Source organism: Chiloscyllium plagiosum, unplaced genomic scaffold (assembly GCF_037043375.1).
Source record: "Chiloscyllium plagiosum isolate Xiang-an unplaced genomic scaffold, Cpla_swu_hap1 HiC_scaffold_9, whole genome shotgun sequence".
Lineage (NCBI taxonomy): Eukaryota > Metazoa > Chordata > Chondrichthyes > Orectolobiformes > Hemiscylliidae > Chiloscyllium > Chiloscyllium plagiosum.
Window position 1 is genome coordinate 76,964,651 of NW_028270147.1, and position 21,465 is coordinate 76,986,115.

The 21,465-nt window shown below is 40.2% G+C and overlaps 1 protein-coding gene across 3 annotated transcripts in view; it reads left to right on the plus strand.

The window, feature by feature from the left end:
• dennd1b (DENN/MADD domain containing 1B) overlaps nt 1–21,465 on the plus strand; it is a 300,341-nt gene that overhangs the window by 141,107 nt on the left and 137,769 nt on the right. For all 3 annotated transcript variants that reach the window (XM_043699790.2, XM_087990846.1, XM_087990847.1), the window contains exon 6: nt 21,121–21,190. In XM_043699790.2, the coding sequence (XP_043555725.2) occupies nt 21,121–21,190 (70 nt within the window). The remainder of the gene's footprint in view (nt 1–21,120; nt 21,191–21,465) is intronic.

Here is a 21,465-nt window from a genome sequence, read left to right on the forward strand (position 1 = left end):
CACGCATCTGCTGCCCTTGTCCTTCTACATGATAGAGATTGCGAGTTTGCAAGGTGCTTTCTCAGCAGCTTTAATTTGTTGTAGTGCACTATGTAGATGGTACACACTGCTGGCACTGTGCACTAGTGGTGGAGGGAATGCATGTTTTGATTGGGTGCCGATCATGTGGATTGCTTTGTCCTGGCTGTTGTTGGAAACTGTTCTCATTCACGCATGTGGAGAGTATCCTATCACATACCTGACTTGTACCATTGTAGATGGAGAGACATTAAAAGGTCAGGATGTTAGCTACTCTCTGCAGAATTACTCACCACTGATCTGATGTTGTAGCCACAGCAATTATATCGCTAGACTGGTTCAGTTTCTGGTCAATGGTAGCTTCCTGGATGTTGATAATGGGAGATTCAGTGATGGTACTGACATTCCGTTAGATTCTGTTTTATTGGAGATGGCCATTGACTGGCATTTGCGTGAAGTGATTGTTACTTGCCTTTCATCAGTTTGATCCTTGATTAGTGCCCAGTCTTTGCTGTGTATGGACATAGACTGTTGCAGTATCTGAGGAATTGTGCATGGCTGAACATGGTGTGATCATCAGTGAATAGCCCCACTTCTGACTTTCTGATGGAGGGAAGGTAATTGATGATGCAACTGAATATGGCTGACTATCCTGAGGAACTCCTGCAGACATGTCCTGGCGCTGAGATGATTGAAATCCAACAAACGCAACCAACTTCTTGAGTGCTGGTGTGACTCCGAGCAGGATGGTTTCCCCCTGATTCCCATTGACTAAATTTTTCCTTTGGCTCCTTGATGCCACACTTAATCAGGTGCTGCCTTGATGTGAAGGGCAGTCAGTATTACCTCATTTCTGGAGTTAAACTGTTTTGACCACGTTCGGGCAATAATGTGGTCAAACCCAAGAAGTGGGTCTGGTAGAACCCAAACTGAGCATCAGTGACTAGGTTGTTTTTGAGTAAGTGATGCTTCATAGCACCGTTGATGACACCTTACGTTATCTGGCTGACTGAGAGTAGATTAGTAGGGCAGTGATTTGGTGGTTTGCAATTGTTCCTGTGGACACAACATATCTGGGTGATTTTCCAATTTGCTGAATAGATGCAATTCTGTAACTACTGGACTGGCATAGGATTTGACTAGTTCTGGAGTAGACATCTAATGCATAATTGCCAGCATGATATCAGGATATATATCCTTTGTGTCCAATGCCTTCACTTATTCCTTGATAGTGTATGGGGAGTGAATTGAATTGTTTGAAGACCAGCATCTGATGCTGTGGACATTGGAAGAAGGCTGAGATGGATCATCCACTTTGTAATTTGATTACAAATGCTTCCACTCTGTCTTTGGCACTGATGGTATGGGCTTTCCTATATATGAGGATGGGGATACTTGCTGGGCCTCCTCCACCACAGAGTTGTTTAATTGTGCATCACCATTCATGACTGGATACAGCAGGTCTGCAGAGATTAGATTTGATCTGTGGGATTCCTTAATGCTGTCAATTGCATACTGCTTCTACTTTTTGGAAAGCAAGTAGTCCCGTGTTATAGTTTCCCAGGCTGACACCTCATTTTCAGTTATGTCTGTTGCTGCTCCTGCCATGCCCTCCTGCACTCTTTGTTGACCCAGTGTTGATCCCCTGGCTTGGTGATAGTTGTAAAATGGGAGTATTCCAAGCCATGAGGTTGCATATTTAGGTTGAATATAATTCTACTTCTGCCATTGGTTTGCAGCACCTTACGGATGCTTAGTTTTGAGTTGTGTATCTGTTTGAAATATATCCCATTTAACATGGTGGTAGTGCAGCACATGCATGATGAAAAATGCCCTCAGTGTAAAGACAGGACTTTGGATGTGCAAGGACTTTGCCATAGTTCCTCCTATCAGTGCTGTCACAAACAAATATATGTGCAGCAGGCAGATTTGTGAGTACAAGGTCAAGTTTGTTTTGCCTTTGGGAAAAATATTCCATTTCTGGGTCAGCCAGCTTAGTCAATGCTGGTGCTGCTGACTCACTTTGCATGATGTACAGAGAAGTCCTGCACCCAGAGTGCATTGTGTGCTATTGCCCCACATGCTTCTTCCAAATGGTGTTCATCGTGGAAGAATAGTGACTCCTGAGGGAGAATGGGAGCTGGTAATCAGGAGGTTTCCAAGCTCCTGTTTGACCTAGTACCATGAGGCCTCTTGAAGTCCAGCGTCAATGTTGCAGAAGTTGACATTGCATTGCTGGGAAGGTGAAATGATGATCTGAGTTGATGCAGTCAATGCAAGTTCTTGCAGTCGTGTGACTCCACATTTTTACTTTTGTCTAACCTCTTTTTTTTTCTTTCAATTATTTAAATGCTCCCACTTACAAGTGCCATTTACTAAATTGGTCTGACAGCATTTGAAATCAATCATTGATGTGCTTAGGTTGGGATGATGCAGTTAATGGAGCTTTCCTTGAAAGTACATTTCCTTGTAATGGTTCATGGAATCATAGAATCTGTGCTGCCGGGGAACGTTCAGCCCATTGAGTCCGCATTGACCCTCTGAAGAGCATCCTACCCAGACTCACCCCATCCATGTCGCCCTGCATTTTCCATGGCTAACCCACCTATCCTGTGCCTTCTTGAACACTATGGGCAATTTAGCATGGCCAGTTCACCGAACCAATGCATTTTTGGACCGTGGGAGGAAACCAGGACAGCGGAGGAAACCCATGCAGACTCTGGGAGAACGTGCAAACTCCACACAGACAGTTGCCTGAGGATGGAATAGAACCCGGATCACTGGCACTGTGAGGCAACAGTGCTAACCACTGAGTCCCCTTATACAAGTGCTTAGCTCTCAAAGAAAAAGAAGTGCACTTTTTGGCTGTTGAAGTTTCTCATTTGGATCCTTGAAGCATTGTTGGGTTTTTTGACCAACCTCTTGCTTCTGGGTCATTGCTTTGGAGTATTGAGAGTATCTTGCACGATGTAATATATGGTTTTAAGCTGATAATCAAGACTATGCTGAGGGAGGAATACATTTTCAGATTTTGTTTGCTTAAGTATGTCTTGTTTGAGAAGGAGTCTAAAGCAAACAAAACGAAAGACAGCAAAGATGGAAAGATGAGATCAGCTGGATTCAAACACTGATGTAAAAACAGGAAATGCTGGGAAAACTCAGCTAGTCTGATAGTGTTGTAGAGCAGGAAATGGAGTTCATGCCTCAAATATAAAATGTCTCTTCTGCAGATCTGTGGAGAGATGCTCTTGAAAACAGGGATGAGTCAGGTAGAACAAAAAGGGACATGAAGCATAGTGGCAAGTGAGATGAAATCATCATTGAAAAAAAGGCAAAGGGAGTGACCACTGGTTATGTAAGGAAACAAAGCACTGACGCAGCATAATTGTTAATGGCAGGAAATAAATTTTGAAATGCTAAAACATGAAAACAAGAAACACATGGTGCTTTGACAAAGCAAAGAATCCCAAATGGAAGACAGAGTTTGTGGTCTCCAGTTGTTGGATTCAATGTTGAGTCTAAAAGACTGTCAGGCATCAAACCGGAAGATGAGGTACAATTCCTCAAGCTTGCAGTGGGGGTCAGTGGGCTTGGAAAAAAAATTAGCAGGCTGTCCATCCCAGAAGTGGAAACAGAAGTCAAGGAAGGGAATTGTTGGAAATGAACTGTGAGATGGTGAAAGAGGGTGTAAATTGGAAGCAGAATTAACAAATGTTTCCAATTTTGAGCAAGAGCAGGAGCCGACATTGATATAGCTATGAATGGGCTCAAGTTCAGTTTATGGGAATAAATGCATATTTGGAACACACAGTATGAATAAACACTGATCTCTTGAATTGCAGTTTTCTTTACTGGGCAGACACTTGAAAGTATGATTGTTATTTTTTATCCTCAAAAATCATTCTGTAGCATCCTGGAAATAGAATGTCAAAGAGTGTGGTGCTGGAAAAATACAGCCAGTCACTCAGCATCTGAGGAGCCAGAGAGTTGACGTTTTGGGCATAAGTCCTTCAATTCCTGATGAAGGGTTTATGCCTGAAACATCAACTCTCCTGCTTCTTGGATGCTGCCTGACCGGCTGTACTTCTCCAGCACTGCACTCTTCGACTCTGATTTCCAGCATCTGCAGTCCTCACCTTTTCTTGGAAATAGAATGTGACAAGTGATGGCTCTTGTCAGTGTTTTATCTGAAGTATTCCATTCAAATTTTAGTTAAATATTTAGCAAATTGCAGGCCAAGATTTCAAATGCAATACTAATTTTTGAGAAGCAATAGGCAAATTCTGTTCAGGTGTATTCGTATTTCAAGTTTAGGATAATTGTCAAAAGAAGCAATGGCAACCTGAAGAGAAGTTTGTTCACAAAGCATGTGATGGGACAAAGTCGGTGAAGCTAATGAAAGGTGCATTTGAGTTGTTCTTTGAAAAGAAGCAATGTTCAGAGCTACAAGGAGGAACGAAGGGTGTTGCCTGAAGTAAATTGTTTCTGTACAGATATGAGGGGCCAAATGGCTCCTCTTTTTCATGTTAAAAAATTCTAACTGTTGGTAAACAGCTCACTCACAGGCCATTCCAGCTGAATTCGAACCTATCTCACATGTCTGCAAAGCTCCCAAAACACAGACCATGATTTAATCCGCACACTTCTCATGCATTTTTCTTACATGCCAAATTTAGTAACTGAGCAATTCGGTTAGTCCTTGCGTTTACATTTTTAAAAAAGCTTGAGAAACCGTGTTCAAATGCCATGACCCAAGTACAGGAAGAAGATATTGAAATGATTGATGGAAGATAAAAGAAAATCAAGCAGTGATTCAAGTGTTAAAATGATTTTGCAAGAAGGAAATACTGAATTATGTTGTCTTTATCTTGTGCAACAAGACATAATATATCATTGTACACAAAATCCAACATTATTTTCCTTCAGTGCTTAAATGCATAAAATATATTTCTGTGCAAATTACTGCTTGGAATCTGTAAATGGACTACAAAACTTTTCTTACATAAATGTCAATAATTTCTCACATTACTGAGTTCTGCAAATGTTAGCTTATTCCTTTTTATGTTTTTTTTCTCACAAACAATAGTTGATCGTAGGGATGTTCATTTGACTTTTTAAAAAAAACAAAATCCACTATGCATCGATTGTCAGTGAAGCATCAACATTTTGGAGGAATTTTTATTTGCAGGCCAAGAGCAATTTTCTTTGTTGCCATTTAATGGTTTTCAAAGAAATTGTAACATCTCAATGCTTTATTGGAGAATGGGAGTTTCTAAATCTAAAAGCTTTTTTTTTGTTCAACAGTCTGTGTTCTTTGGCACAGTGTTGGAAAATTTAGAGTTGTAGTTTACAGATTTAAAAATGGTGTTACAGAGAAAAGGACAAAATTGTTAGTTAAGAACAAAAATAAATCTATGGCACTGAATGACAGAGCGTCGGATGATGTGGAGTCTGTGTGGGTGGAATTGAGGAACCACAAAGGCAAAAAAACCATAATGGGAGTTATGTACAGACCTCCTAACAGTGGTCAGGACCAGGGGCGCAACATGTACCAGGAAATAGAGAAGGCATGTCAGAAAGGCAAGGTCACGGTGATCATGGGAGACTTCAATATGCGGGTGGACTGGGTAAATAATGTTGCCAGTGGATCCAAAGAACGGGAATTCATGGAATGCTTACAGGATGGCTTTTTGGAACAGCTTGTCATGGAGCCCACAAGGGAGCAGGCTATTCTGGACCTAGTGCTATGTAATGAACCAGACTTTATAAAAAATCTTAAAGTAAGGGAACACTTAGGAAGCAGCGATCATAATATGGTAGAGTTCAGTCTGCAGTTTGAAAGAGAGAAGGCAAAATCGGATGTAATGGTGTTACAGTTAAATAAAGGTAATTACAAGGGCATGAGAGAGGAACTGACGAAAATAGACTGGAAGCAGAGCCTAGCAGGGAAGACAGTAGAGCAAAAATGGCAGGAGTTTGTGAGTATAATTGAGGACACTGTACAGAGGTTCATCCCCAAGAAAAGAAAGATTATCCGGGGAGGGATTAGAGAGCCATGGCTGACAAAGGAAATCAGGAAATGTATCAAAGAAAAAGAGAGATCCTATAAAGTGGCCAAGAGCACTGGGAAATCAGAAGATTGGGAAGGCTACAAAAATAAACAGAGGATAACAAAGAGAGAAATAAGGAAGGAGAGGATCAAATATGAAGGTAGGCTAGCCAGTAATATTAGAAATCATAGTACAAGTTTCTTTCAATGCATAAGAAACAAACGACAGGCAAAAGTAGACATTGGGCCACTTCAAACTGATGCTGGAAGCCTAGTGATGGGAGATAAGGAAATAGCTGGAGAACTTAATAAGTACTTTGCATCAGTCTTCACAGTGGAAGACATGATAATATCCCAACAATTAAAGGGAGTCAGGGGGCTGAGTTGAGTATGGTTGCCATTACAAAAGAGAAAGTGCTAGAAAAGCTAAAAGGTCTTAAAATTGATAAATCTCCTGGCCCCAATGAGCTACATCCTGGAGTTCTGAGGGAGGTGGCTAAGGAAATAGTGGAGGCGTTGGTTGAGATCTTTCAAAGGTCGCTGGAGTCAGGGAAAGTCCCGGATGATTGGAAGATTGCTGTTGTAACCCCCTTGTTCAAGAAAGGATCAAGACAAAAGATGGAAAATTATAGGCCAATTAACCTAACCTCGGTTGTTGGTAAAATTCTAGAATCCATCATTAAGGATGAGGTTTCTAAATTCTTGGAAGAGCAGGGTCGGATTGGAGCAAGTCAACATGGATTTAGTAAGGGGAGGTCGTGCCTGACAAACCTGTTGGAATTCTTTGAAGAGGTGACATGTAGGTTAGACCAGGGAAACCAAGTGGATGTGATCTACCTAGACTTCCAAAAGGCCTTTGATAAGGTGCCACACGGGAGGCTGCTGAGCAAGGTGAGGGCCCATGGTGTTCGAGGTGAGCTACTGGTATGGATTGATGATTGGCTGTCTGACAGAAGGCAGAGAGTTGGGATAAAAGGTTCTTTTTCGGAATGGCATATTAATGATCTGGATGAAGGGACTGGGGCATTCTAGCGAGGTTTGCCGATGATACAAAGTTAAGTGGACAGGCAGGTAGTTCTGAGGAAGTGGGGAGGTTGCAGAAGGATCTAAACAGTTTGGGAGAGTGGTCCAGGAAATGGCTGATGGAATTCAATGTGAGCAAATGCGAGGTCTTGCACTTTGGAAAAAAGAATACAAGCATGGACTACTTTCTAAATGGTGAGAAAATTCATAAAGCCAAAGTACAAAGGGATCTGGGAGTGCCAGTTGAGGATTCTGTAAAGGTAAACATGCAGGTTGAGTCCGTGATTAAGAAAGCGAATGCAATGTTGTCATTTATCTCAAGAGGGTTGGAATATAAAAGCACCGTTGTGCTACTCAGACTTTATAAAGCTCTGGTTAGGCCCCATTTGGAGTACTGTGTCCAGTTTTTGTCCCCACACCTCTGGAGGGACATACGGGCACTGGAGCATGTCCAGCAGAGATTCACACGGATGATCCCTGGAATGGTAGATCTAACATATGAGGAACGGCTGAGGATCCTGGGATTGTATTCATTGGAGTTTAGAAGATTAAGGGGAGATCTAATAGAAACTTACAAGATAATACATGGCTTGGAGAGGGTGGATGCTAGGAAATTGTTTCCATTAGGCGAGGAGACTCTGACCTGTGGACACAGCCTTAGAATTAGAGGGGGTAAATTCAGAACAGAAATGCCGAGATATTTCTTCAGCCAGAGAGTGGTGGGCCTGTGGAATTCATTGCCATGGAGTGCAGTGGAGGCTTGTGCGCTAAATGTCTTCAAGACTGAGATTGATAAATTCTTGATGTCACAAGGAATTAAGGGCTACAGGGAGAATGTGGGTGAGTGGAGTTGAAATGCCCATCAGCCATGATTGAATGGCGGAGTGGACTCGATGGGCAGAATGGCCTTACTTCCGCTCCTATGTCTTATGGTCTTATAGTCTTATGGACAAAAATGAATATTGAAAGCATATAGAGTCATAGAGTCATAGAGATGTACAGCATGGAAACAGACCCTTCGGTCCAACCCGTCCATGCCGACCAGATGTCCCAACCCAATCTAATCCCACCTGCCAGCACCCGGCCCATATCCCTCCAAAATCTTCCTATTCATATACCCATCCAAATGCCTCTTAAATGTTGCAATTGTACCAGCCTCCACCACTTCCTCTGGCAGCTCATTTCATACACGTGCCACCGTCTGCGTGAAAAAGTTGTCCCTTAGGTCTCTTTTGTATCTTTCCCCTCTCACCCTAGGCCTATGCCCTCTAGTTCTAGACTCCCTGACCCCAGGGAAAAGACTTTGTCTATTTATCCTATCCATGACCTTCATAATTTTGTAAACCTCTATAAGGTCACCCCTCAGCCTCCAACGCTCCAGGGACAACAGCCCCAGCCTATTCTGCCTCTCCTATAGCTCAGATCCTCCAACCCTGGCAACATCCTTGTAAATCTTTTCTGAACCCTTTCAAGTTTCACAATATCGTTCCGATAGGAAGGAGACCAGATTTTCATGCAATATTCCAACAGTGGCATAACCAATGTCCTGTACAGCCAGAACATGACCTCCCAACTCCTGTACTCAATACACTGACCAATAAAAGAAAGCATACCAAACGCCTTCACTATCCTATCTACCTGCGACTCCACTTTCAAGGAGCTATGAATCTGCACTCCAAGTTTGTTCAGCAACACTCCCTAGGACCTTACCATTAAGTGTATATGTCCTGCTAAGATTTGCTTTCCCAAAATGCAGCACCTCGCATTTATCTGAATTAAACTCCATCTGCCACTTCTCAGCCCATTGGCCCATCTGGTCAAGATCTTGTTGTAATCTGAGGTAACCCTCTTTGCTGTCCACTACACCTCCAATTTTGGTGTCATCTGCAACTTACTAACTGTACCTTTTATGCTCACATCCAGCAGTTTAAGCACACATGCAAGAAAGGCCCCATGGTTTCATTTACCTCTCTTGTGCATCAAATTAAACTGGTGATGAATATTTCCATTTTAAGATCTGGTGTTGCAGGCAGATATTGTCTGATATTTTTCTGTTTGATTATTATGTACGTTTGAATTCAAAGATAGGTGGGATAACTGAATAATGATCCCCTTAAAAGATGAGATAGATTAGGAGCATTGAAGATACATTCCTACAAAGGTTAAAGGTAGGACAAATTAATCCAACATTCTCTAGAAGAGGAAACACAGACTAGAATGAAGCAGAAACAGAGCGCATGTGACAGATGTAGGTTGGTAATATAATTGAAAATCAGGTTCATTATAAAAGAAGGCGGGCGGGGGGTTAAAAAAGCAAAGAAAAGAACCAAAAAGATCTGAAAGGAATTTACTCAAGGTGAAAGGACCCATGGCTTGAAGTGTGAAGTGTGAAATGAATACTTTGCACCTCTCTTTACCAAGGAGAAAAACACTGTCTAGTCACAATGAAAGAAAAAGTAATTGAAATACAGAATGGACTAAAAATGAATGAAGAGATATTGAATAGGTTGGTTGAACTTAAAGTTGGTAAGTCACCAGCATCAGATGAGATGTATCCAGTGCACTGAGGGAGGTAAACAAGGAAATTATGGAGGCAGTAGTCATTGTTTTCCAATTTTTCTTTGATATAAATGTTATATCAGAGATGGAAGATTGTTATTCCCTTGTTTAGAAAAGAGTGCAATGATTAGCCAAGCAACCTCAGACCAGTAGGTTGAACTTCAAAGATGGAAAATCTTTCAGAAAACTATAATTTGGACAAAGCTTAACAGTCACTTGGAGAAATGAGAATTCATTAAGGGAGGCCAGCATTGAAAAAAGCATGGACAGATCTTGTTTTACAGTTCGGTTGAGTAATTGCAATGAGGTAACAGAGATTTGATGAGAGTAATGTGATTGATATGCTTTATGGTGTACCTCTCAAAATATGAGTTGAGGGGACATAAAAAACAGTTTTCAGCAAAGTTAGAGCCCTTATCATAAGAGGGTCAGTGGCAGCAGGGATACGAAATTGGCGGAGTGATAAGATTGGTGAACAACTGTTTTTTTCATATTGGAGAAAATATTTACTGTAGAAGGGTTCCCCAGGAATTACAGATTTTCTGTGTTATTACCTCTGTTTTTCCAGATATATTAATGGCCAAAGACTTAGATGAATGGGATCCAATTTCAAAATTGCAAATATTGTGAAATGTGAGAAAAATAATGGTAAAATTTCAAGGTGACCCAGACTGGCTGATGGACTGTATACATAAGGACACACAAGGTACACATGAGGGCGGCATGGTGGCTCACTGGTTCGCACTGCTGCCTCACAGCACTGGGGATCTGGGTTCGATTCTGGCCTCACGCGACTGTCTGTGTGGAGTGTGCACATTCTCCCCTTCTCTGTGTGGGTTTCCTCCAGGTGCTCCAGTTTTCTCCCACATTCCAAAAGATGTGCAGGTCAGGTGAAATGGCCATGCTAAATTGCCCATAGTGTTAGGTACATTAGTCAGGAGTAAATATAGGGAAATGAGTCTGTGTGGATTTGTTGGGCCAAGGGGCCTGTTTCCACACTGTAGGGAATCTAATAAGTGCCAGATTAAATTTAATATGGAGATGTGTTAAGTGATCCTATTTGATGGGCGAAAAAATAGGAAAGCCGATATAAAATAAGGGGTATAATTCTGTAGGAGTTACAGGAGTACAGGGACCTGAGGGAATAGGTGTCCAATCCATTGAAGTTTGCAGGACAGATTGGTTGAAAAGGCATATGGAAACTTGAACTTCAAAAATATGGGCATTGAGTATGAAACCAGGGGAGTAATGATAAACCTGTATAAGATGCTGGTTCACGGAGGAGAAAGTGAGGACTGCAGATGTTGGAGACCAGAGTCATGAGTGTGGTGCTAGAAAAGCACAGCCAGTCAGGCAGTATCCGAGGAGCAGGAGAATCGACGTTTCAGGCATAAGCCCTTCATCAGGAATTCTCCTGCTCCTCCGATGCTGCCTGACCTGCTGTGCTTTTCCAGCATCACACTCTCGACTAAAATGTTGGTTTATCCTCATTTGAAAAATGTAATGGCAACCAAGTGGATCTCCGTTAGTAAAGTAGGATTACAGTTACGGCTGGAAGAAAGTTTTTTTTCAGGCTTTGCTCGTGAACCATGCAAAGTTGGTTTCCACTGTTCTGCCAATTGGACAGCAGACATTACAGAACTGCAGTTCATATTTGTTGAATTGGACCTGGCCACACCACATTTGGGATTGTAGGTTTTAGAAATAAAATGTTATATGCAGAAGCAAGGAGCTTATACGCAACTTTAGTGTTACGTGTGGCCCCCAAGATGAGCCTTCAACCACTTACCTACACTGTCAATAAAGCCATCCATTTCAATCTCGGTAACATCACCCAGTCTTGTCCCTGTCTCAGCTCATCTGCTGCTAAAAACTCTCATCCATGCCTTTTGTTACTTATATCCTTGACTATTACATGTCTGTCCCTTTGGGGTCATCCAGGGCAATGGGAATGCAGTGAACCAGGCGATTCTTCCAAAGAGCCAACAAGCCCTAATGGACCTTCATGGTGTGCTTCATTTCTGAATGATTCTTTAGCTCAAGAAGCTAGGAAAAAAAAATCTACCTGAGACCTGTTACAAATGTTAGTTCTGCAGAAAATGCCAATTTTCAAGCAATTATGATGTATGGATCATAGCGGAATAGGGTCCGTACAGAATGCTGATTACAGCATCATTCACCAAATGTTTGAGAATCTAAGAAAGAATCATTGTTTGAGGAAGAGAATTAAGTGAGTAGAGATATCAGCATAGATTCTCTTATACATAAGAAAGATAATCTGTATAAATTATTTGAGAAGGTGATGAATCACACGGTTTGCAGTCAGACATAATTTACAAAGTCACAACTTTAAAGATGGAGACAGACATTAGGATGCAGAAAATTTAACCTTTCTTAAAGTTTTCCAGTGACTTTTTGAAGATTTACAGGACCTATAATAATTCCAGTAGCAGAGCTAAAATTTAAATAGAAAAATTACGCCAATAGAAACAACATAAGATAGAATTCCGGTGTTAACAGCTTTGTGCTGGTTTTTGAATGGTGACATCGCAGAATGAACTTGGAATTCTTTGATTCTTGGAGGTGTGACTTCAGTCAAAGATATTCCGCAGAGTCCCTTTAGCATGGCCTTTAGAATACATTAACGTACAGAGCGAAACATGATATTTGAAACTGTTGCAAGAACTTCATACAAATTTTAGTGTTAATGCTTGATTTATTAATTTTGTTGACAAAACACCACCATTTTATGTTTTTGAGCAAAGAGGTGTTTGAATTGTCTAGCCTGTATTTATTTCATTGAGTTTTTAGGAAGGAATACAGTTGTACTAGTCATGAGTGTAAAAATATCTAGGTCTACTTATGCATGTGTTGTTGTGCATAAATGTGCAAGTCTAACGTGTACAGAATTGTAATTGAAATTTACTACCATATTGCGAAAACTGTGAATTAAAGTCGGATTTTTTTCTCCATAAAAAAAAACTTCAGGAATGTGTTATTATTTTAACCCAATGTGCTGTGAGAATATCTGAAAATATAATGGAGACAAAGGATGCACAGTTGACTTGCATGAATGTCATTCCTGCTGCTTTCTGAGATAAGATGTTACCACAACATGACGAGTGCACTGATAACTGAACATCATTAGAATTTGTTTATAATCTTAATCTAAATTTAGTGCACATTGTTAGAATGGAAAATTTGATGTTCTTCTTTGAGAAAAGTGAAGGAGAATTAAAATTAGTTTTGATAGAACCTCGTGTTGGTAATGAAATTTAATATCTCCATAATGTTAAAGCTGTCAAAAATGTTTGTTCACATTGAAAGTACCCTCCCTAAAAGGCAGACTATTTTAATTTATTTTTTAAAAGTTATGGTATATAAACTTGACAGTTTCATCTAATTTAAAATATTTTACAACCACTAGGCCTTGTTTTTACAGTAGGAGAGAATCATGAAATAAATATAGCGGTAGATAAAATTTGACAGCTTAACATGACATTGAAATGCAAGTCCTTGTTTATATGATATCCTTGAAGGAGGTAGAAAATGAAAGATTGTAAGTCTTAAGGCATAAATCAAACAGGCTAATCCAGTGTCGAAAGAGGAATCTGACGAAAGAAAAACTGTATTTGAAACTCAGAGTATGCAGATATTGAATATGGTGACTGGCTAAATAATGTTAATGGCTTTGGTTTATTAAGTATATGAAAATGCAGCTTCCATCCTCTGATAATTTTAGTCATTGGAAAGTGTTAACTGGTGTGAACCAAAATAAGATTTGTAATATTTACCTTTTAAAGAAGTGTTAAATTTAAGATTGAATTAACACTTTTAAGTACAGCTAAGTTCACCATGAAAATTTATCCATTGTATAAATTTTGCTAGATTATATTCCCAGAATGAAAGGGTTGTTGCATGAGCAATGGTTGAGTAATTTTGTCCTATGCTTGTTCAAGTTTAGATGAATTTCATGGTGAACTTTTAAAACAAAGAATTCTGAGGACATGCTCAATATCAGGAGGGTGTTTCTTCTAATTGGGGGAGTTAGAGAATACAGTTTTAAGATAGGAGGTCTCCCGTTTAGGAAAGAGGTGAGGTCAAGAAAGTGATAACGGCAGGGTTAAATTATATGTATGTAAAGACAGAGCGTATAGTCAACAAAATTGGAAGCACAAGTTGCTGTAGGGGGATATAAAGTATTATCATCAATAGAAATGTGGCTCAAGCCAGAACAGGACTGAATACTGAATATCCCGGGTTATAAAGTGTTTGGTAAGAACATGGTGGTTAAAAAAAGGAGTCAGTGTAGCAGCATTGTAGCCCTATGTCGAGATGTAGTCCCTGAATTGGAATCTATACAGTTGGAGCTGAGAAACAGGAGGGGAGCAGTGACCCTGTTCGGTTTTTATTATAGACTTCCAAATAGTGGGGAGGATGTAGAAGAGAGCATTTGCAGGCAGATTATAAAAATCTGCAGGACAAGTAATGCTGTGATTGTTGGAGATTTCAATTATCCTAGAGCCAACAAGGTAGCATGTATAGCAGGGTAGAAATTCTTGCAGTGTATGCAGAAGAACTTTTCTGGAATAGTAGAATTCCGGTACTACCAGGGAGGAAGCTGTGCCGGATCTGGTCCAGTTCTTTGATGAGGTGACAAAGGTAGTGGATGTTGTTATGTTTGGACTTTCAGAAAGCGTTGGATATGTTGCCATGTGGCAGATTGATTAACAAATTACAAATGTTTGGGGAGCAATGGATTAGAAGTTGGCTAAAAGATAGAAACACAGGGTAGGTATGGATCAACATTTCTCAGCCAAGAGATGAGTTGAAGCTGGTGTTCTCCAGGAATCGGTATTGCGACATTTGCTTTTTTTTTATTTACATAAACTATTTGGAGATGGGTATTGAGGGCAACATCTCTAAATTTGCTGATGATACTAAGCTAGAGAGAATAGTGAATTGTGAGGATGATGCTGAGCAACTTCACAGGGACATTGACAAGTTGCCTAAATGGGCAGACACTGTGCAGATGAAGTTCAATACAGAGAAATGTGAGGTCATGCATTTTCGTCGAAGAAACATGAAAATACAAAACAGGTTCAATTGTATCACTTGGAGGGGAGTACAAGAGCGTAGAAGTATAATTCTCCAAAGGTGGCTAGGCAAGTCAAAACTGTTCTTTAGAAGACTCACACGATCCTTGGGTTTATAAATAGTGACATACAGTATAAAAGCAAGAGAGGTAGGAGTAAGATAAGGAGAAACTTCTTTACTCAGAAAGTTGTTAGGATTTCGAATGCATTGCCAATGAAAGTGGTGGAGGTGATATCAAAAGAGAGCTGGATAGACGCTTGAACATGGTGAATTTAGAGGGCTATGGAGATGGATCTGGCGAATGGGACTAAGTGGGTAGCTCCTTTGGGAGCTGGTATGGACTGTACTGTAAAATTCTATGATTCTATCATTTCTTCCTTCTATTAATTTGTGGCACTCTTTTCCTCAGTTAGCATTGGAGGCAAGGTCATTGAATATTTTGAAGGCTGAAATTTTACAAATTTGTGATTGACATGAGAGAAGAGAGTTCCAGAGGCAAGCAAGAAATTGCATACAACCCAGAGTCAGATCAACTATGATCTTACAGAATGAAGGAGCAGGTTTGATGAGCTGGATGATTTTATCTTATTCTGGATCAGTGGTGCTGGAAGAGCACAGCAGTTCAGGCAGCATCCAACGAGCAGTGAAATCGACATTTCGGGCAAAAGCCTGCCCGAAACGTCGATTTCGCTGCTCGTTGGATGCTGCCTGAACTGCTGTGCTTTTCCAGCACCACTGATCCAGAATCTGGTTTCCAGCATCTGCAGTCATTGTTTTTACCTCGTTGATTTTATCTTATTCCCGTTTCTTCTGATCTGTGAAATGTGTTAGCCATAACTTAGAAGTAGCATTGTTGCTAGAAGGGCACATCATGTTGGGATTGTAGAGGACATTGGTGAGGCCACTTTTGGAGTACTATGCCAATTCCGGTTGTCCTGCTATAGGAAGGATATTATTAAATTGGAGATGGTTCAGTAAAGATTTACAAGGATGTTACTGGGACTGGAAAATTTGAGTTATAAGAAGTTGGATAGGCTGAGACTTTTTTCCATGGAGCATAGGAGGTTGAGGATTGACCTTATGGAGGTTTATAAAATCATCAGGGAAATGGCTAAGGTGAATAACAAAGGTTTTTTTCTTCCCCTAGGGTCGGGTATATTTTTAAGATGAGAGGAGAAAGGGATCTGAAGGCCAACATTTTCACATGGGGGGGAGTTCTAATGTGGAATAATCGATGCAGGTCGAGTTACAACATTTAAAAGACATTTGGACAAGTACATGAGTAGGAAAGGTTTAGAGGGATATGAGCCAAACGTTTACTTTGGGGAAACTTAGTCAGCATGGACGAGCTGGATGGAAGGGTCAGTTTCTGTGCTGTGTGACTCCATTATTTTTAAAATTTGGATAAGTTGAGTAAAATGTGGATAGTTTGTGGATATAAAATGTTCTGACTATAACAAATTGACTGCAAAGTATGGAATATCATTCATCAGTGGCTGCCAGTCCACCTGTAAAGGACATATGTGTTTGACTTTCTTTGAATATTTCTTGCAGCATATTAAAGCTTCTGAATAAAACAGTTCTAGATTCTGGATGTAGGTTTGCTCACTGAGCTGGAAGGTTCATGAGAAAAAGAACAAAAAATGACATCACCACAGGAAATGACATCACCAACCCAAGGAAACAAACACATAAATACAAAGTGGACTACACCACCAGTGCTTCATCTGGAGGCTCACTGAAAATGTTGCCTAGTATGGTGATGAAACGTCTGAAAACAAGCCTTCCAGCTCAGCGAACAAGCCTACATCCAGAGCCTCAACCTGAGCTACAAATCTTCTCAAAACTCACTAAGTTCTAGATCCTCTAGCCAATGTCACTGTTAAGGTTCTCAGATGTGATGAAGTACAAACTGAAGTTTATTCCATGTCTCAGAGGAACATGCATTAACATGCTGAGAATGCAAGCATCTAAGTTAGCAGCAGAAAGAGACCATTTAGTCCCTCAAGCCTGCACCGCCATTTAATGAGATCACAGCTAATCAATTTTAACCTCAAGTCCACCATCCCACCTACGTTTGCTAATCTTTTACCCCCTTGCTTAGTAAAAAAATCTATCCACTTCTGACTTTAAAAACATCCATGCGTTTTGCTTGCACCATCATTTGATGAAGAGAGTTGCAAAGATTGAAGGTCCTTTGAGATCAAAAGAATTCTCCTCATTTCTGTCATCTGAGGAAGGGTATTTCAAAGATTTACGATCCTTTGAGATCAAAAGAATAATGCTCATTTCTGTCTTGAATAGGACTCTCCTTATTTTTTAAGCACACACCGCATCGCCCCCCCCCCATTTCTCCCAGAAGACGAGATTTCCTTTTTCCTTCTACCCTATCAAAGCCTCTCAGGATCTTGTCTGTTTAAATCAGTCATCTCTTATTTTCCTAAACTCCAGTGGATACAAGCCGAGCTTGTCCAACCTTTATGCACAAGATACCCTTCCATTCCAGGCATTAGTTCAGTCAGCTTTCTCTAAATCACTTGCATTACTATTACTTCCTTCCTTCAATAAAGAGTCCAATGCTACACATAGCACTCAAAATATGCTCTCACTGTGCCCCCTCCCCCACCGGCTGAATCTTAAATCCCTACTTCTATATTCAATTCCTCTTGCAATAGACAACAACGTTTTATTAATTTTCCGAATTACTTGCTGTACATGCATACTAACATTTTCTAATTCTGACATGAGCATTTTCCTCTGCATCTCCGAACTCGGCAATCTCTCACCATTTAGATATTATGCTTTTGTTTAATCCTTCCTGCCAAATTCGGCATTTTGTATTCCATTTGTCAGATTTTTGCATGCTTACCTACCCTAGTTTATATCTTTTTACCTACCTTTATCTATCTCTGTGATATCTCAGCTTGTATGTTTTTTGAGTTCAGAAGAAGTCATACTGGACTTGAAACATTGACACTGATCTTTTCTCCACAGATGCTGCCTGTTTTGCTGGGTTTCTCCAGCAATTTCTGTTTTTAATTTAAGCTGAATCTTATTGGTTGACCATTTCACACAGGCTCCAGAGATTTGAATCCTTTCCATTTAAGTGTTGAATTAGCACAGTTTTGCAGGTGTCTTGATGTTGAACCCAGTGCAGCTATTTTTAATAGTTGAATGAGATGTTTGAAAGGCCATTAGCACAACAGTGGTCATTCATTTCCTTGCAAGAGAGCCAAGGACTCTCTTTTAAATCTACTGCAACAACTAGTGAAAATGCAAATCTCATTGCAATCTGAAGTTTTTTTCTGCATTCTCCCCTTCAAACTTGACTCGGAATCACTTAACAGTGCACAAATTCTGGTTGGAAAAAGTGATGCAAGCTCTTTACCAGATCAGGGAAAACATGTCTGGAGACTTTGTGGACATTGATAAAGCAAAATGATCATCACTAACTGCATGGTTCCCCCTTTGAGTGTTATAGCAGTATAGGATGAACTAATAATCAGTCAGAGATTGGCCTGCTCACTGTTTTCCAGCATTATGTGGTAATTCTGATTCCAAAGTGTTCAACAATTCAGTAAGAAAGCCAACATCTGATTGTCAATTACCAGTCATCAAAAATATCCTTTTGGAATGAGTTAGAAGCAAAATGCACAACAATTGTACAAATGCAACGATTAGAAAATGATATTGCTTGTCAAATCATTCTGCGTTGTTTCCAGATGGAGTTGATGAGTGTACAACAGAGATATCAAAATCTGCAGCCGGCGTATTCTTGATACAATTAGACCCTGGTACACATTTGTCAAACTTGCTTTACATTGTTCTAATTTAACTAGATAATCATAATGAGAAAATCTCACACAATAGTTTTACTTCCCACCCTGTACCATCCACGACAGATTCCTGCCCCCAGTGAAGTCTCAGTCTGGGAGTGGGAGAGTGGGAGGGGGGATTGACTATTCATTTACATGCTTCATCTTGTTGATATCAACCACAGTGAAGAATTTGATGCATTTCTTGTCTTCTCATGCCTTTGTCAAGCTGTAAGCTGGTCCTGCTTTCAGGTTACTTATTTATCCAGCATCCTATTTTGAATGAACCATGATTTGCTCTAGCTAACTGGTTTGGAGGTCAGTGCCGTAGTCTCCGCAATTCGAAATCTCCTAATTTCTGATGTACTGGACAACTGTTCATGCTTTATTTATGTGATGCAAATGGATTCAGATGGGGGATCATCAGACTGAGGTTGGCAGAGGGATTTGATGCAGCAGGAAAACTGTTGTCAGGCTTATTGAAGAGGAAGGCATGGCATGTATAGACCAAATGACAGCTTGAATTTAACTTGTTTAAGTCAAGGAAAGAATAACGTTATATGTTTGCTTTTACTATATTATGTTGCCTGCATGCAAGGAACAGGTAATGGTCAAACACCAGAAACAAACTTGGTTCAGTTTACCTTTGGAGAAATTCGAGAAGTATACCAGTAAAAGATGTGGTCAAGATTGTAAAGACATGCTTGCGAGGACAATTGAATGCCATCAAGCCCAATAATACATCTTTAATGTATTTGTAACAAAATTGATTTTAAAGGAGGAGAAATGGCTTGGATATTCAGAAGGGAAATGTTGAACTTTGAGTCAGGACGTCACTATTGAAGAGGATGGAGTCAGCAGGACACAAGTTTCGGAAGATGGATTTTGTTTTGAGCACCACAATTAACCTGAGATGATTTAGGCAGGGTGTTCATGTCATTGTGTGTGTGTGTGTGTGTGTGTGTGTGCGTGCGTGCGTTCGTTCGTTCGTAGCTATTCTGGGGATTTACATCGAGAGGTTTTTTTGAGATTACTTACAATGTGGAAACAAGCCCTTCGGCCCAACAAGTCCACACTGACCTGCCGAAGCATAACCCACGCAGATGCATTCCCCTACATCTAACACTATTTAGCATGGCAAATTCACCTAACCTGCACATTTTTGGACTGTGGGAGGAAACCCACACAGACACTGGGAGAATGTGCAGTGAGGCGGGAATTGAAACGGGGTCTCTGTTGCTGTGCGGCAGCAGTGCTAACCACTGTGCCACCGTGCCGCCCATCATATTGATCCACCAATCAGATCCAGTGGAATCTGGAGAAGTGTTGGTGAGGTTAGTCTCCACTGGGTCTGCTGAGTGGAAGCTCAGTGGAATAGAAAGATGAAGCACTTCGGGGGGTTCCTGAAGAGACAGTGGCAGTTCCTTCAATCAGCTCTGCAAATTCATTCAAGCGAATTTTGAGTCTCAGATGGTGGCAGTCAAGTAAGAAGGCAGAGGAATAGAGGGGGAGTGAATTCATGATTGATGGGAAAAGTGACTGAAAAGAGAAAATTGAAAGGTGGAATGGCTGAATGAGGAAGAGGAGGATCTGCAAGAAAACAGATGGCAACATTAATCTGAGAGTTGTGCCTGTGGCAGAAACTGAAAAGAGATATCCAAGTGACATGGACATGACAGAGATTAGACTTATCATGGTTTTGAAACAAGGTAAGGAATGTAACAAAATGAAATAGTTTAAAATTTAAGTCGAAGCCCCTATTAGTCATCTGCAGTCGTCCTGTTGGCAGCTTGGAGTTATACTGCAGTGTAGACCTGTGCCCATGTTTGGAGTCACTCATGGAGACTGGGTAAATTCGGGAGCTGTCAAGGAACAAATATTCAGTTAGATGCTTTCAATCAATCATTGCAGGCTGAAACTTGATATCATAATCGTTCTATTCATTAACTGTGTTGGAAAAGTTAGGAAAAATGAAGCATGCAGATTTGTAATTTGAATCCAATGAAACTGCACAGACCAACTTACAGGAATGCAAATACACTTTCTAAGTGAACAGGAGAATTGATTTTAATCAGTTGTTAAACAGTTTTAGATGGGAAGTGACAAGATTCCATTTTGGTTAATGTTTCTGATGTTTTAAATTTAGAATTATCATTGATGGGAAATATATTAACATTTTTAATTAGTAGTGATGTCAAAATATTGGTAGCTTGTTCGTAGTACATTATATTCAGTGGCTCAGATGTTTAAAAAAAATAGTTAAATACCTGAAGAAATGTTGCATTGAAGTGGTGAAAATGTTTTTCATGGCCAAGTCATCTTGATATAACATACAATGATGGGTGCTGAGAAGAACACACACAAGAAATGATCTGCATGTGTGTTTTTTAATATAAAAGACATATTTGAACAGAGCTTATTTTTGTGTATACATGATTTTTCATTCCAGTTTGTTAGATGCTATTTGTATTCACATCATCCTCTGTTACCCAAATCAGAAAGAAGGGTCATTATATTCTGCAATCCATGTGACGTAATCAATGTCTGTTTCTTTTCCAGCTATTTGCCTTGGTTTGAAGTTTACTACAAGCTACTGAATACATTGGCAGATCTTTTAGTTAAGGAGCAGGTAAAGCTTTAACTTGTAATATACCTTTTTTTTTCAGGTTTGACCCAACTTTTAAAATTAAACAATAATTAAACAATTGTTAATTTTCAAAAAATAGCTTGTAATTAATGTGATTGTTATCAAGGAGCGAAGGTGTAAAATTATCAACCACAAATTTCAAGGAACAGCAGGTGTAAATGGAGAACATGTTTGTAGCCCCCAGCCAAGGTCGATTGGCTCAGTTGGTTGAATGACTGGTTTGTAATACTGAGTGATACCAATTCCTTCACCACCTG